The 14,365-nt window shown below is 46.6% G+C and overlaps 1 protein-coding gene across 17 annotated transcripts in view; it reads left to right on the forward strand.

Moving 5' to 3' along the window:
• LOC121447572 (kinesin-like protein KIF1A) overlaps positions 1-14,365 on the forward strand; it is a 90,159-nt gene that overhangs the window by 14,353 nt on the left and 61,441 nt on the right. For all 17 annotated transcript variants that reach the window (XM_041650892.1, XM_041650894.1, XM_041650895.1 and 14 more), the window contains exon 2: positions 8,871-9,035. In XM_041650892.1, coding sequence (XP_041506826.1) covers positions 8,930-9,035 — 106 coding nt within the window. In that variant the 5' untranslated portion in view covers positions 8,871-8,929. The remainder of the gene's footprint in view (positions 1-8,870; positions 9,036-14,365) is intronic.

Here is a 14,365-nt window from a genome sequence, read left to right on the forward strand (position 1 = left end):
CCATTCAGATCATTATTAGACCCTCAGGTGTTTTAGACAGGCAAAGCACCACAGTTCAGAGTTAAACAAATGCAGCATAAATGTAAGTCACACACTTTAAAATAATATTCCCCAACATTTCCCCTCTTTTCTTTCTAAACAAAAATGAAAAGTTTTAACTTTAACATAGTAAGACTGTATACAATAAAAACAATTATCAAAAAAGATTACATTCACAGTGTACTGAATTCCAATTCATTTGTATCTGATAAATTTAAAGAAACTGCTCCATAATCTATCCTATTTTAGTAAATCTAAAAATTTATATCTAACTTATTTTCTATCATATCTAAGGAAAACTACAACTATAACTATCTAGTCTTCAACTCCATCAAAGACGCCAGAAGGATATAATATTATTTAAGTAAACAAAAACTGCATTGCAAACGACTTCCAAAATCTCTAGAAATGACAGAGACATCTGACTGCCTGGATAGTCACCCAAAGTTCCTTTGCAGTGTTGGGGCATGCATCTTTCGCCTATAGGCCCATAGTTTCTAGCAGACTTTTCAATGAAGCAGGAAATTTGAAAGACTGTCCTGCCGACATTGGCAGTTTGCCAGTCACTTTCCTCTGTGTCCTGCAGAAGGTCTGGCAGTTTCTTCTGTGAAGCAGGAACTGTGAAGGACCATCCTACCTTGTTTTTGGCAAAGTTCAATGGTCACTTTCCTGTGGATCATGCAGGTCCAGTTTATGCAACATACTGTCAAGCAGTCCAGGCAAGAACAACTTCTTGCCCAAATGGCTAGCCTTGCCACATTGAAAGCAAACTCCATAAGAATTTTCTCCAATTACCATGATCTCTGAAGTAAATTGGTATTGCCAGGAGCAGATGTGTCTCATTTTCATGAGAATCCCTAAATTAACAAAACATTTTTAATAGGTCTTTGAAGTGTTTGAAGACAATTTATCTATCTAAAAATATATCTCTGTATGATCTAGAAAACATACCTAACATATCTACAAATTTGATTGCTATAAATGACTAACCACTAATCTGTGTTTCCTCATTATTCTAAGTAGTTCATAATGAGAGCTTTCAAAAACTAAAACTTCATCTTACATTTCCAAATGAACTGCATAGGCCCAATACCTCAAACCAAAAAAAACCATATATACAATAAGTGGTAACAAAAAACTTTGAATTGGTATCAATATACAAAAATCCTTTAAACAAGTTTAGAAACATATACAGTGTTTTGCAACAAAAATGACCTTAAATTTGTATCAATATACAAAAGTCATTTAAACAAGTAAAAACATATATACATTGTAACAAAATTGATTTTGAATTTGTATCAGTATACCAAAATCCATGCCAATGCAAAAGTATCTGAGATTAATAGTTGTATTTTTTTAATTTTTTTTTTTTTTTTGAGACAGGGCTTTTCTGCAGCTTTGGAGCCTGTCCTGGCACTTGCTCTTATAGACCAGACTGGCCTTGAACTCACAGAGATTTGCCTGCCTCTGCCTTCCGAGTACTGGGATTAAAGGTGTATGCCACCACTGCCCGGCTAATAGTTGTCTTTTTAATCCTATATTCCCTAAATATAACAAATATCCATGATTCACCACATAATCCAAAGCCTTTCACATCCCAACTCTTGGGAATGTGAACATTGTTTTCTCTAGACTGCTTCCTGCTGAATGTGGACTAAGACATCCTGGGGGTCCCCGAGAAAAATTTGAATTGATGTCCAAATCCTGGGAAGACCATTTGTAACCTTTTTTGATAGATATCACCTGTCAAGGTTCAGGAGATCTCCCTTGATCAAACCAGGTCCAAATCAACCTGGAATGAATTCATAGCCTCTTGTTTCCTGTGGAAACAAAAGCAACCTTCCTGAGCACTAGAATGGCAATACTTGCCTGCAGCAGGCATTTCTTCTTTTTTTTTTTTAAACTTCATTTTTTAATTCTTAGTTAGCATGAAAAAGGCTGTTTAAGTGCTCTGCTGTACAGCAGGTTTTTTTTTTTTAAAGGAGCTGTTTTATTTTTTTTCAGCTTTCTCAGGCCCTACATGGAAATACAGGCCCACGCTGGTATGCTACAATATTGTTGTTGGTTTTTCTCTCTTTATACTCTTTGAGGGACCACCACCCAGCTCCCAAATAAAACACATGGAGGCTTATTCTTAGTTATGAATACCCAGCCTTAGCTTGGCTTGTTTCTTGCCAGCTTTTTAAAAACTGTCCCAACTACCTTTTCCTTCCTTTATTTTACCTTTCTTACTTCTGTATATCTTACTTTCACTTTTACTCTGTGGCTGGCTGTGTGGCTGGCCCCTAGCGTTCTCTCTCCTCCTTTTCTTGCTCCTTCTCTTCCAGATTGCTCCTTCTATTTATCCTCTCTGTCTGCCAGCCTCTCCTAGCCTTCTCCTGCCTTGCTATTGGCCGTTCACCTCTTTATTAGGATCATCAGGTGTTTTAGTCGGGCAAAGAACCACAGCTTCAGAGTTAAACAAATGTAACACAAACAAAAGTCACACACCTTAACATAATATTCCCCAACACAGTACACAGTGATAGTGAGAAAACTATCACTAGGAAAAAAAAATCCTTAAAAATTAAAAAAAAAAAGAATGAAAAAATTCTTGATAAAAATAGAAGCAAAACTCTTCAGCAAAATATCCATCTCTATAGGGCCAAACCCAACAGCACTGGAAAGAATCGGGTGACATCCTTTGTAGAGATGCAGGGATGGTTAGATACACGAAAGTCACCAAAACCAGGCACCGTCAACATAACGAAAGACAAAATGTTGTCTCAACAGACAAAGCAAGGCAGTTGATAAAATTCAACATCCTTTCATTTTTTTAAAAAAAAATGAACAAATTAGATGCACAATGAATGTAACAACACAATAAAGACCTTTAATAATGAGCTTGCAACTTGATTACATTCGACCAGAAAACAGTGGGTCTTGTTTAAGCTCTAGACAAGGCCTGTCTTTACCACTTTCCTTTTTTTATATATTTATTTTAGGTGTTTGAATATTTTGCCTGCTTGTACGCATGTGCGCCCTGTGCACACACGGTGCTCGCAGAGGTCAGAAAAGGGCATTCGATCCCCCTGGAATTTTGGTTATGGATGGTTGTGAACCACCGTGTGGTGTTGGGACCTGAACCTCTGCAAGAGCAGCAAGTGCCCTCAACCCCTGAGCCATCTCTCTAGACCTCCCCTCTGCCTCATCTTCACCCATTTGCAATGTAATGCTGGGAAAAAAATTCTACCACGACAATTGCAAAACTCTGATGAAAGAAACTGAAGAGGACACGGTATCAACATCCCTGAACCCATACCTGCCCACCCCCCAACATGCACACACCAGAACAATCACTATTGTTAAAATTACCATATTTTCCAAAGACATTTAAGGTCAGTGTAATTCCAATCTAAGAGTCAGTGACAGCTGGAGGGGTGGGACGTGCCCAAGTCCCAGCATTGGCAAGTGGAGACAAGAGGACCAGGAGGATACTGCTCAAGGTCGCTGGAGGGGTGGGACGTGCCCAAGTCCCAGCATTGGCAAGTGGAGGCAAGAGGACCAGGAGGATACTGCTCAAGGTCGCTGGAGGGGTGGGACATGCCCAAGTCCCAGCATTGGGAAGTGGAGGCAAGAGGACCAGGAGGATACTGCTCAAGGTCGCTGGAGGGGTGGGACGTGCCCAAGTCCCAGCATTGGCAAGTGGAGGCAAGAGGACCAGGTCATTTTCAGCTATGGGGCAAGTTTGAGAACAGCATGGGTTACAAGAGACCCTTCTTCAAAAACAAACCTGCCAATGATATTCTTCAAAGAACTAGAAAAAATAGTCTTATTTACATGAGGCCATAATTAACCCCAAATCGGCAAGGCTATCTTGAGCAGAGAGAACAAAGCAGAAGTGATTATACTGTCTGAATTCAAAACGTACTGCATATCTGTTGTCATCAAAACATCATGACAGTGACATAAACACAGACACACAGACAAATGGAACAGAACAGAGAGCTAGACGTGCGACCCGCACCTATAGCCAGCTGCTTTCTGATATAGCCAGTGTACGAATGCATACTGGACTGAGAAAGAATACGGGTGCACGCTTTTAATCCCAACATTTGGGAGGCAGAGGTAGGCGATCTCACATAGTGAGTTCCAGGACAGCCAGGGCTATGTAGAGGGACCCTTTCTTAAACAAACAAACAAACAAACCAAAACAACAAAAGGAACACACACACTGGGAAAAGGACAGTCTTGCATAGTGGTGCTCAGACAATCATCAGCTGTCCACGTGCCGATGGGGCTAGACCCCGCCTCACACTTGGTATAAACAACTCCAAACAGGTCAAGGACATGAGCTTTGAAGTGTGAAAGTACCAGATGGCATAGGAGGAATGTTTCTGGACAATTGTAATCAGCAAGGAGTTCTCAGAGAAGAAAGACCCCAAAATACAGGAAGCAAAAGTAATGATAGGTAGATGGATTAGTTGCTATATAGCAAGAGCAATCAGGAACCCCAACTGACAGAGCGGGCAGCAGCAAGTGGTTCTGTCGGCAGCCGCTTCCGAGGCTCATGGCCATGCTACGTGTCTCATTTTCGTGGTCTCTGGACTGCTTTAGAACAGCAGTAATTCATTTCTTGCCATTTCGGAGGCCAGAAGGCTGTATTGAGGTGTGCTCAGTGTCTGACGAAGGCCCCCTTTGGCACCATCTTTGCTGTGTCCTCACATGGACGATGGAGCCTGGGTTCTCTCTCAGGTCTCCTTCCTAAGTGAGCTAGGCCACCCTGGAGGTCTCCCCCTCTTGACTCAGTTGCTTAGCAGACATTCCAACACTTTGGAGGTTAGAATCTGAGAGCGACGTTCAGACTCCGCGTCCCTCCACAACCTGAGCTCTCATCTCTGTCTTTTGGATTTCTACTGCACTCGTTCTATCTGCTTCCGTATTGCTGCTTGCCCTGTTCATCCACGATTCTATTCAGTGTCTTCATCTGCATTTTGTTGTTGTTGTTGTTTATTTGGGAATTTTTCTTTTCAGTTTGAGAATTTCCTTTCGATGCATTATAGTTTCTAGTCCTGGGACTGGAGAGATGGATCTGAAGTTAGAGCATTTGCTCTTATGCAGGACCTGGGTGCCATTCACAGCATCTCTTCCCTGTGTGTGTGTTTGTGTGTGTGTTGAAGTTAGAGCATTTGCTCTTATGCAGGACCTGGGTGCCGTTCACAGCGTGTGTGTGTGTGTGTGTGTGTGTGTGTGTGTGTGTGTGTATTCATCTATATATAACTCCAGGTTCAGGGCATCTGATACCCTCTTCTGGCCTCCTGGGCTCCAGGCAAAACACTCATGCACATAGGATAAAGATTTTTTTGAATTTCAAACAAAAATACGAATCTTCTGGTAAAATTCTCCCCTTCGCTGAAGTCCTCTGTCCTTTGTCCTGTGTTTTGAAAGTCCATGTTGATAATTCCTAGGTCTGTATAGTGTGTAGTTTTATTTTCCCCTGTTTGAATTTTTGGTTTTCCCCTTCTTGTCCCTTTATAACCTGTAACATTTATTCAGACTATTTAAAAATATTTATGTGTATAAGTGTTTTTGTCTGCACATATGTATGTATGTGCACCATATGCATGCCTGGAGCCCTTGAAGGACAGCAGAAGATAGCACTGGATCCCCTGGAACTGGTCACGAGCTACCATGTGGGTGCTGGGAACTGAGCGTAGATCCTCTGTGAGAGCAGTAAGCTTTTTTAACTGCTGAGCCGTTTCTCCAGCCTCAGGCCTTGTAACTTTTGATATAAGGGCTCACGCTACCAACAGATGCCATCCAAACCCTGACACTGCTGTGCCCCATTGCAGGTGACTCACCTCCCCTACAAGCTTCAGTCACAATCATTTGAGGCCAGGCTGTGGCAGGGTTCATCAATGTGGCCTCGTCGACTGGGCTTTGCTGTGCATCTCTGGAGTTTCCAAGAATGGCCTACGTGACCCCCGCAGTTTGTAGTGCTTGCTTACCGCTGTGGAAATTTCCTTTGACTCTCAGAGGCTCTTGGCTTGGGCTCTGAAATTCTCTACCTGGGATTCAGAACTTGCCAGATGTCTTCCAGGGAGAGCTGCCTGTGTGTCCACCTTGGCATCCCGCTTCCTTATCGTGGCCCCCTGTTTGTTTCTCCACCACAGCTCTGCAGGTTTTTCTGTCACTCAGCAACAGCTCTCTGCCTGGAAAGACTCCAGTCTCTCAGCCTCTCACCCCGTGTCCAGAATGCAAATTGGGCTGGGAGCCAGCACTGTTTAGTGTTTTCTGTTCCTGCACCCTTCTCGCCCCCTGCCCTAGAATCTTGGCCTGGTACTCTAGCTGCTTCAGTAACCCTGAATCCTTGGAAAATCGAACATTTTATCTGCAACAGCTGCCCACCTGCATGCAGGACTGCTTTGCCGGCTTCCTGAAGTGGCATTTTTGTTTTTCTCCAGGGAATAGACCTGTGTGTTTGTGCTTCCAAAAAGAAAGTTCCAGCTCATGATTCAAAGAGGCCAGTTGTTCAATGCTGACCTTAATTTATTTTTCACTGTCTGTGTGTGAGTGTTTTGCCTGCGTGTATGTCTGTGTACCACATGTGTGCAGTGTCTACGAAGACCAGAAGAGGATATCAGAACAACAAATGCTTGTGAGCTGCTGTGTGGATTCTGGGACTCAAACCTGGGTTCTCTGAAAGAGTAGCCAGTATTCTCAACTGCTGCCCTAATGCTGAGCTTATAAAACATTACTATTTTCATAAATACACAACACAATATGTATATATACACATATGTATGCATGTATGTATATATGTATGTATGTGCATATATAGTAATGTGTGTGTGTGTGTGTGTGTCAGTCTGTGGATATAATCTGTCTTTTCCACAGAACCTCCCACGTGGGTGCAGTTCTGCCTAGCTTTAATTGCCAAGTTGACATCATAGCCTTGAGTCATCCGAGAGAAAAATCTGAATTGGGAAATTGCCTGAATCAGATTGGCCTGTGAGCACGCCTGTAAGGAACTGCCTTGGTTATTAATTGATGTAGGAGGGCCCAGCCCACTGTGGGCAGCACCATCCCTAGGCAGGTGGCCCTGGGCTGTATAGGAAAGCTAGCTGGATATGAATCCACAAATGAGCCATCAAGCCGTGTTCCTCCACAGTGTCTGCTTCAGGTTCCTGCCCCGACTTCCCTCAGCGATGGATTGTGACCTGGAAGTCTCAGCCAAATAAATCCTTTCCTCCCTGTGTTGCTTTTGGTCTGTATTATCCCAGAAACAGAAATAAAACTAGACCAGACACCATTCCAGCCTTGAAATGAGCACAGCTTATCGTGTATGCCGGGGCTGGGGGGAGGTGTGTGGCTGTTCTTTGTCCTCATTTCCCAAAGATTTTTATCTTGCCAGATTTCACTGAAAGTCCTGTGGAAATATCTGGGTGACAGGAATTGAGCATCTGCACAGCTAAATTTGGGGAACAGGAGAAGCTTACCACGTCGTGTATCTCAAACATGTTCTCCCTTGCTAATGACTTACTATTTCGGTCGCAGGGTATACTGCCTTAAAGGGCGTGAGGTGTGCTGCTGCACAATACTGCCTAGGACTCCTGTCCTAGCGACTTCGTGGGCTTGCCTGCACCCCACTCTCATCCCTGGCTAGGATGTCAACACAAGGAAACACGCTTCACCTGTCCTTCTTAGGTGGCCACTCGTGGATTTGGGAAAGGTGGCACCTGCTCTCGGAGTGGCTGGCACTACGCCTTGGAGCTGAGGGGCTGCCATGAAGGCGTGAATCCAGTCCCCGCCAGTTTCTGTTCCCATCAGCCGTAGGGCGGTCTGTCCCTCTCCGGCAGCCTCTGGAAGAGCTGTTTCCCGAGGGAGGTCATCACGCCCCAGCTTCAGCCTGTGTGTAGGCTCATCACTCTCACCCTGCGCTCTGGCACACCCATAAGTCAATGCCCAGGGGTGAATCACACAGCTGGTGACCCTTGCCCAAGGAACCCTGTAGGTGTGAGGGTTACCAATTTCTTCTTCTTCTTTTTAATTCAGTTAAAAGATTTCTCATACAATATACTTGGGTTATATTAATTTTTGTTTGTTTGTTTTCGGACACAAGGTTTTTCTATATAACAGTCCTGGCTGTCCTGGAACTCACTCTGTAGACCAGGCTGGCCTTGAACTCACAGAGATCCACCTGCCTCTGCCTCTGAGTGTTGGGATTAAAGGCAGGCGTGTGCCACCACCACCTGGCTTGGGTTATATTTGTTCTCCTTCCAAAGTTCCTCCTACCTCTTTCCCCATCTCTACCCGCTCAACTTCATATTCTTTTCTTAGAAACAAAACAGCACAAAATGAAAATAAGAAAAAAACATACACCCCCTCACCCCACCCAGGACACACACAAGAAAACAAAAACAAAACAAACTAATAACGCAGCATCTGTTCTATGTTGGTCAACTATTCCTGAGTATACTGCCCTGGGGTGTGGTTGATAGACCCATTGTTGGCTCATGCTCAAAATTTGTACAGTCTCAACCCAGACAAATCCTAGCACTGAGGAAAGGAAGTGGACACAAAGTCCCATCCCTCACCAAGAAGCCATTTGCAAATCATAGCTGCTGGGAGAAGGGAGCCAGTTTTCTTGGCTGGAGGGCTCCTTACACTCAGCCTAGCTCTGTGCTATTAAAATCAGTTACCTGCTCCCACTTCTGTGTCCTGTCCATTGGTCACCACACTGTGTCATTGGGGTGGTCGAAGTGGGCGGAGAAGTCCTGTGGGTACGGCCAGGTACCCTTGTACTGCCTCTTTGAACACTGCTCCTAATTTGTGTCTTCTCCCCATTCCAGGTGACTCTGCCCTCTCTGGGGCAACCGCAGCTGCTGAATTACCAACAAACTCCACAGAAATGGCCGGGGCCTCTGTGAAGGTGGCGGTCCGTGTCCGCCCCTTCAATTCCCGGGAAATGAGCCGCGACTCCAAGTGCATCATCCAGATGTCAGGGAGCACCACAAGTGAGTACTGGCCATGATGGCTACCAACAACTGCTGGTAACATGCGACCGTGGGACCATGCCTACTAGCCAGATTTAAGAGCCAACCTAGCCTGCATTCAAGAGCCCTGAGCCTTCCTCAGCCACATGGCGTGTGGGGGCCGAGGGCTCCCAGGGAACAGATGAGCACAAATGATGGAAGCCAGACATTCAACCCCAAGGCATGTGCAGGGGCTTCCTCTCCACGCAGGGGACCATCTTTTATGATCTCTCCAAATGTCTGGCTGGACTTGTGGCCACACTGCTGTCACTTGGTCTCCCTGCTATCCGTGTCCCTGTGTTCGGGTTGGTTGTTTGATAGAGTCTCAGATTGTATCTTCTTCTTTTGTTGTTGTTGTTTATTTTCCATCTCCTCCCCTCCTCCCATTTCCCTCCCCCTCTCTCTCCAGTTCAAAGAGCAATCATGGTTTTCTGCCCTGTGGGAAATCCAAGGTCCTTCCCCTTCCATCCAGGTCTAGGAAGGTGAGCATCCAAACAGACTAGGCTTCCACAAAGCCAGTATATGCAGTAGGATCAAAACATGGTGCCATTGTCCTTGGCTTCTCAGTCAGCCCTCCTTGTCCGCTGCGTTCAGAGAGTCCGGTTTGATCACATGCTCCATCAGTCCCAGTCCAGCTTGCATTGGTGAGCTCCCATTAGATCAGCCCCACTGTCTCAGTGGGTGGGTGCACCCCTCGCAGTCCTGACTTCCTTGCTCATGTTTCCTCCTTCTGCTCTTCATATGGACCTTGGAAGGTCAGTCCAGTGCTCCATTGTGGGTCTCTGTCTCTATCACCATCCATCGCCAGATGAAGGTTCTATGGTGATATGCAAGATATTCATCAGTATGGCTATAGGATAGGGCCATTTCAGGCTCCCTGGATTACTAGTCACACTATAGCCCAGGCTACCCTTGAACTCTTTTTTTTTTAATTTATTTATTTATTAAAGATTTCTGCCTCCTCCCCGCCACCGCCTCCCATTTTCCTCCCCCTCCCCCAATCAAGTCCCCCTCCCTCGTCAGCCCAAAGAGCAATCAGGGTTCCCTGCCCTGTGGGAAGTCCAAAAACCACCCACCTCCATCCAGGTCTAGTAAGGTGAGCATCCAAACTGCCTAGGCTCCCACAAAGCCAGTATGTGCAGTAGGATCAAAAACCCATTGCCATTGTTCTTGAGTTCTCAGTAGTCCTCATTGTCCGCTATGTTCAGTGAGTCTGGTTTTTATCCCAGGCTTTTTCAGACCCAGGCCAGCTGGCCTTGGTGAGTTCCCGATAGACATCCCCATTGTCTCAGTGTGTGGGTGCACCCCTCGCGGTCCTGAGTTCCTTGCTCGTGTTCTTTCTCCTTCTGCTCCTGATTTGGACCTTGAGATTTTAGTCCGGTGTTCCAATGTGGGTCTCTGTCTCTGTCTCCTTTCCTAGCCTGATGAAGGTTAATATTCAGGAGGATGCCTATATGTTATTGTTTGGGTTCTCCTTCTTATTTAGTTTCTCTAGGATCACTAATTATAGGCTCAATGTCCTTTATTTATGGCTAGAAACCAAATATGAGTGAGTACATCCCATGTTCCTCTTTTTGGGTCTGTCTTACCTCACTCATGATAGTGTTTTCTATTTCCATCCATTTGCATGCTCTTTCCTCAATCTCACAGCCTGGCCTGAGACACAGGCGTGTGTCATCCCTGGATGTATCTCTGGCCTTTTTACAAGGATTAAGGCATAACTAACAGTTGATCACATCTTTACCATCCTGTTTGCAAGCCTGTCATCTCAGCTGCTCAGGAGGCTCAGGCTGAGTACCACCTGGGACTAGGAGGACCCAACTCAGGTACCATAGTGAGGTCATGTTAAAGGAAAAAAACAAAACAAAGAAAAACCTAAAAAAACAAACCAAACAACAATAGAACAGCAACAACAACAACAACAAAAAACCTGTTTCCAGGTAAGATCACACCCTGAGGTTCCAGGAATATGAATTTCAGGCTGGAAGCCAACACTATTTAACTCAGGAGTGATGACTCTGGTTAAGAGCACTGCCTGCTCTTCCAAAGGTCCTGAGTTCAATTCCCAGCAAACACATGGTGGCTCACAGCCATCTGTAATGAGATCTGGTGCTCTCTCGAGGAAGAGACCTGGTCAGTCATCCTCATCAACTTAGACCATGAAACCCAATACGGACAAGTTCAACAGAACCACTGTATATAGGCTGTTCGGGCATACTTCAGCATTGCCAGGACAGAAATTTCATTCTTTTTTTTTTTTTTTTTCATGGTTACAGCCCCGGGTTGTAACTTTGTCTGTTCTTTGCTGTGTTTCTCATTTTGGTCATGTCAAACTTTGACAAGTTGGGGTGTGGGGTCTGGTCTGGTCTTGGGGAATAGAAAGCAGTAAGCCTGGGGACAGCCCTTCCATAAGGCCAGGGACATAGACCTGCCCTAAAGGTTCCATCAAAGGCAGGATTTGACTGCTGGGATGGGAGAGAGACCAGGCTCTAAGGCTCTTGTCTGTTCATTATTTTATTGGGAAGATTTCTTAATGAGCTGTGGTAGACCAGCAGAGAGGTGGGCAGATCACAGTGGGAGTCTTGCTGGAATTTTCAGGATCTGACAGCCACACCCAGATGGGCAATAGTGCTCAACAGGGCCAGCTGCTGCTGTAGTTCCCCCATTCCTCCACCAGGGGAGCTGTCGGCCTATCTTCTGACTCCTAGGCTGGTTGGGCCCACTTTGGGGTCCTCTGCGAATGGCCCAGGGTTTGAGTGGACTAGGCTCATGACAGTCCACCCTAAAATGCTTTCATCTTTGGATTAGAACTGGTCATTGCCTCTGCTTATGGTTGTCTGGGCTTGGTGGATATGTGAGCCTGGGTCTCACGTGACTTTTGTCCATTGCCTTCTACAAGCTTCTGCTGGTCCAAACTGCACCTAGTGGTTGGCACCAACAGATACCTGGTCCTTCCTCAGGGTGTCAGATGATGACATCACAGTGTCCACCACCTGTGCAAACACCTGGCCGGTCGTTTCCTAGCTCACGGGTGTCTGCTGGGGTTGAGGGTCTCAGATGCATCCATTGATGCCCCCTTGGGTAGTCTCTCGGCCTATTGAGGGAGGAGGAGGACCTTGGAATCACTGTGGGGTGTTCCCAGCACCTTTAGGTCCTGCTGTTCTGTAATTGCCATCAGGGCAAACAATGTTTTGTGTGCTTTATTCGTGGTCTGTCTCCTACACAATGGGGCAGTCTGTGCCTCTTGCCTTTTGTTCTCCTCTTGTCATACTCTAGTCTCAGAGGAGTGTGGGCTCTGGTTCAGCCATGTTCCTGTGCAGGCCTCCGGGTGGGCTGGTGACAAGTCTCACACTAAGGGATCAGCCCAGGATGTAGCCCTGAAGCGAGTTCCTGGAGAGCCAGGGATAGAGAGCATGAGAGGGAGGGATTCTGCTGTTCTCTTATCTTACTTGGGACCAACCTCGGTGGAACATCTCTTTAGGCCTCAGTTTCCCCACTTGTGCAAAGAAGTGATGCTGGGTCCTCCCTACAGTCCCAATTTCAGGCCACTTCTGAGCTTTCTCGCCACACAGAAAACCCCTGGGGTCAGGAGGCACCTGCTCTTGCCTCTGCACAGCACACTCATCCCCTCCTTCTGCTGTGTTCCTGGCTGTAGGGGACATTCTGATGCTGAGAAAACCGCTGGATTAATTTCTTTCCCCTTGCCACTCTGCACACTGCCCCCACCCTCACTTTTGTCCTTCTCACCAGGTGGCTGCCTCCATGGAAGAGCCTGGTGCCCGGGGGCCCAGCCAGAGTCAAGGGTAGAAGGGCTGAAGCCTTAATGAGCTGGTCCAGGGGACCAGCTTCCAGGCCTAAGTGGCCCCATTTCGCCCTCCCCCTGCTTCCACAGAACAGCCAGTTGCTTTCTGGCCTAACGGGCTCTGCTTTTATGAGAATCAGACTGATGGGGGAGGGAGCTGTGTGTGGTTGGACAGCCAGGCCTGGTGCATTATGGGATCTAGGCCTTCTGTGTTATGTGAAATGCGGGGAATGACTGAAGAAGGTATTTCTAGTAACATACTGCAGGATCCAGGAGACAGGCTGTGGGGGGCTGAGAACAAGCAGGGTCTGAGCCTAGGGTTCTATGCCAGGTGGGCCCCACAGGAGACTCTTCCCATGGACCACTTATAGCTTGAAATGAAGACCTCTCCTCCCCATTCATTGTCTGCTGCCCCATTCCCATGAGCTTGCATACTTCCTCTGCCCTGGGAGGCTCCAACCCCGGGGAGCTTAGGGCTTATATGGGGGTACACTGATACCTCTAATACCAGGACCCCATCAGAGCCAGAGAGGATGGGGCGGTTGGGACATGGAGTCCGGAGCTCAGGCCTGTCCGGGAATGAGAATGGGGCAGCCATAGGGAATCTGGGACTATGTGGAGGCTTTGATCGACAGGACAAGGGGTGAAGGAGCAGAGCCAACAGAGGTAGGGCGATGGTGGCATGAAACAAAGGGGTCCTGGCTTACTCACTGGGGTTTCAGAGGCCCAGTTCAGGCTGCAGTGAAGAAGGCAGTCGTTTCCACGGCTCGGGTTCTGGCTGCATTGAGGCCACTGATCCTGGGTCCCAGAACATGAAACTAGGTCAGTTTGCACCACTGCCCCCTTGAGGTGCTGTGGTAGGGCATAAATAAATGGTCAGTCACTGTGTCTAGGGACCCAGGTAAGGTCTGAGCAGAGAGGTCTCCCTGTGTCTCTTGGGCCGGATGTTTGACCAGAGCCTTGAGGGACATTGAGTTTGTTACAATGGTAGAGCTGCCATGACAAATCATGGAAGGTTAGTTTAACTTCTGGAATGTACTACACAGCCAGCCACGCTGCAGATTTATAGTCTGGGCTAAGGCCTCCTGAGGTGGGGAGGGAGGATCTCCCCCAGGCCCCTGCAGAGCTCTTGGAATGCAGATGGATTTTGGTGTTGTGCTTTTTATCTTTGTCTTAACAGGATGCAGCGTTCTCCCTGTGTGTGTCCCCGAATTTTTCCGTTTTGTAAGGATATCAGTCATACTAGATGAGGGTCCCTCTGATGATGTCACTTTAATACACTCCATCTGCAGTGACCCCCCCATCTCCAAACAAAGTCACCTTGACATACCAGGGCGTCATTTTGAAGTGGGTGCAGGTTTGAGAAAATAATTTATTTATGACTGAGAACAGGTGTCTGGGCCCTCCCCATATTGTAGCAGGAAGTCATCTTGGATGCAGACTGGTAGGTGACCAGGGATTCTATGGGCTCTGTTGTGATTCTCACTGAGGAAGACTAGTCCCAAGTTGA

This window comes from Microtus oregoni, unplaced genomic scaffold, assembly GCF_018167655.1.
Source record: "Microtus oregoni isolate MIOR12 unplaced genomic scaffold, Mior012 000004F_ref0000308, whole genome shotgun sequence".
NCBI lineage: Eukaryota > Metazoa > Chordata > Mammalia > Rodentia > Cricetidae > Microtus > Microtus oregoni.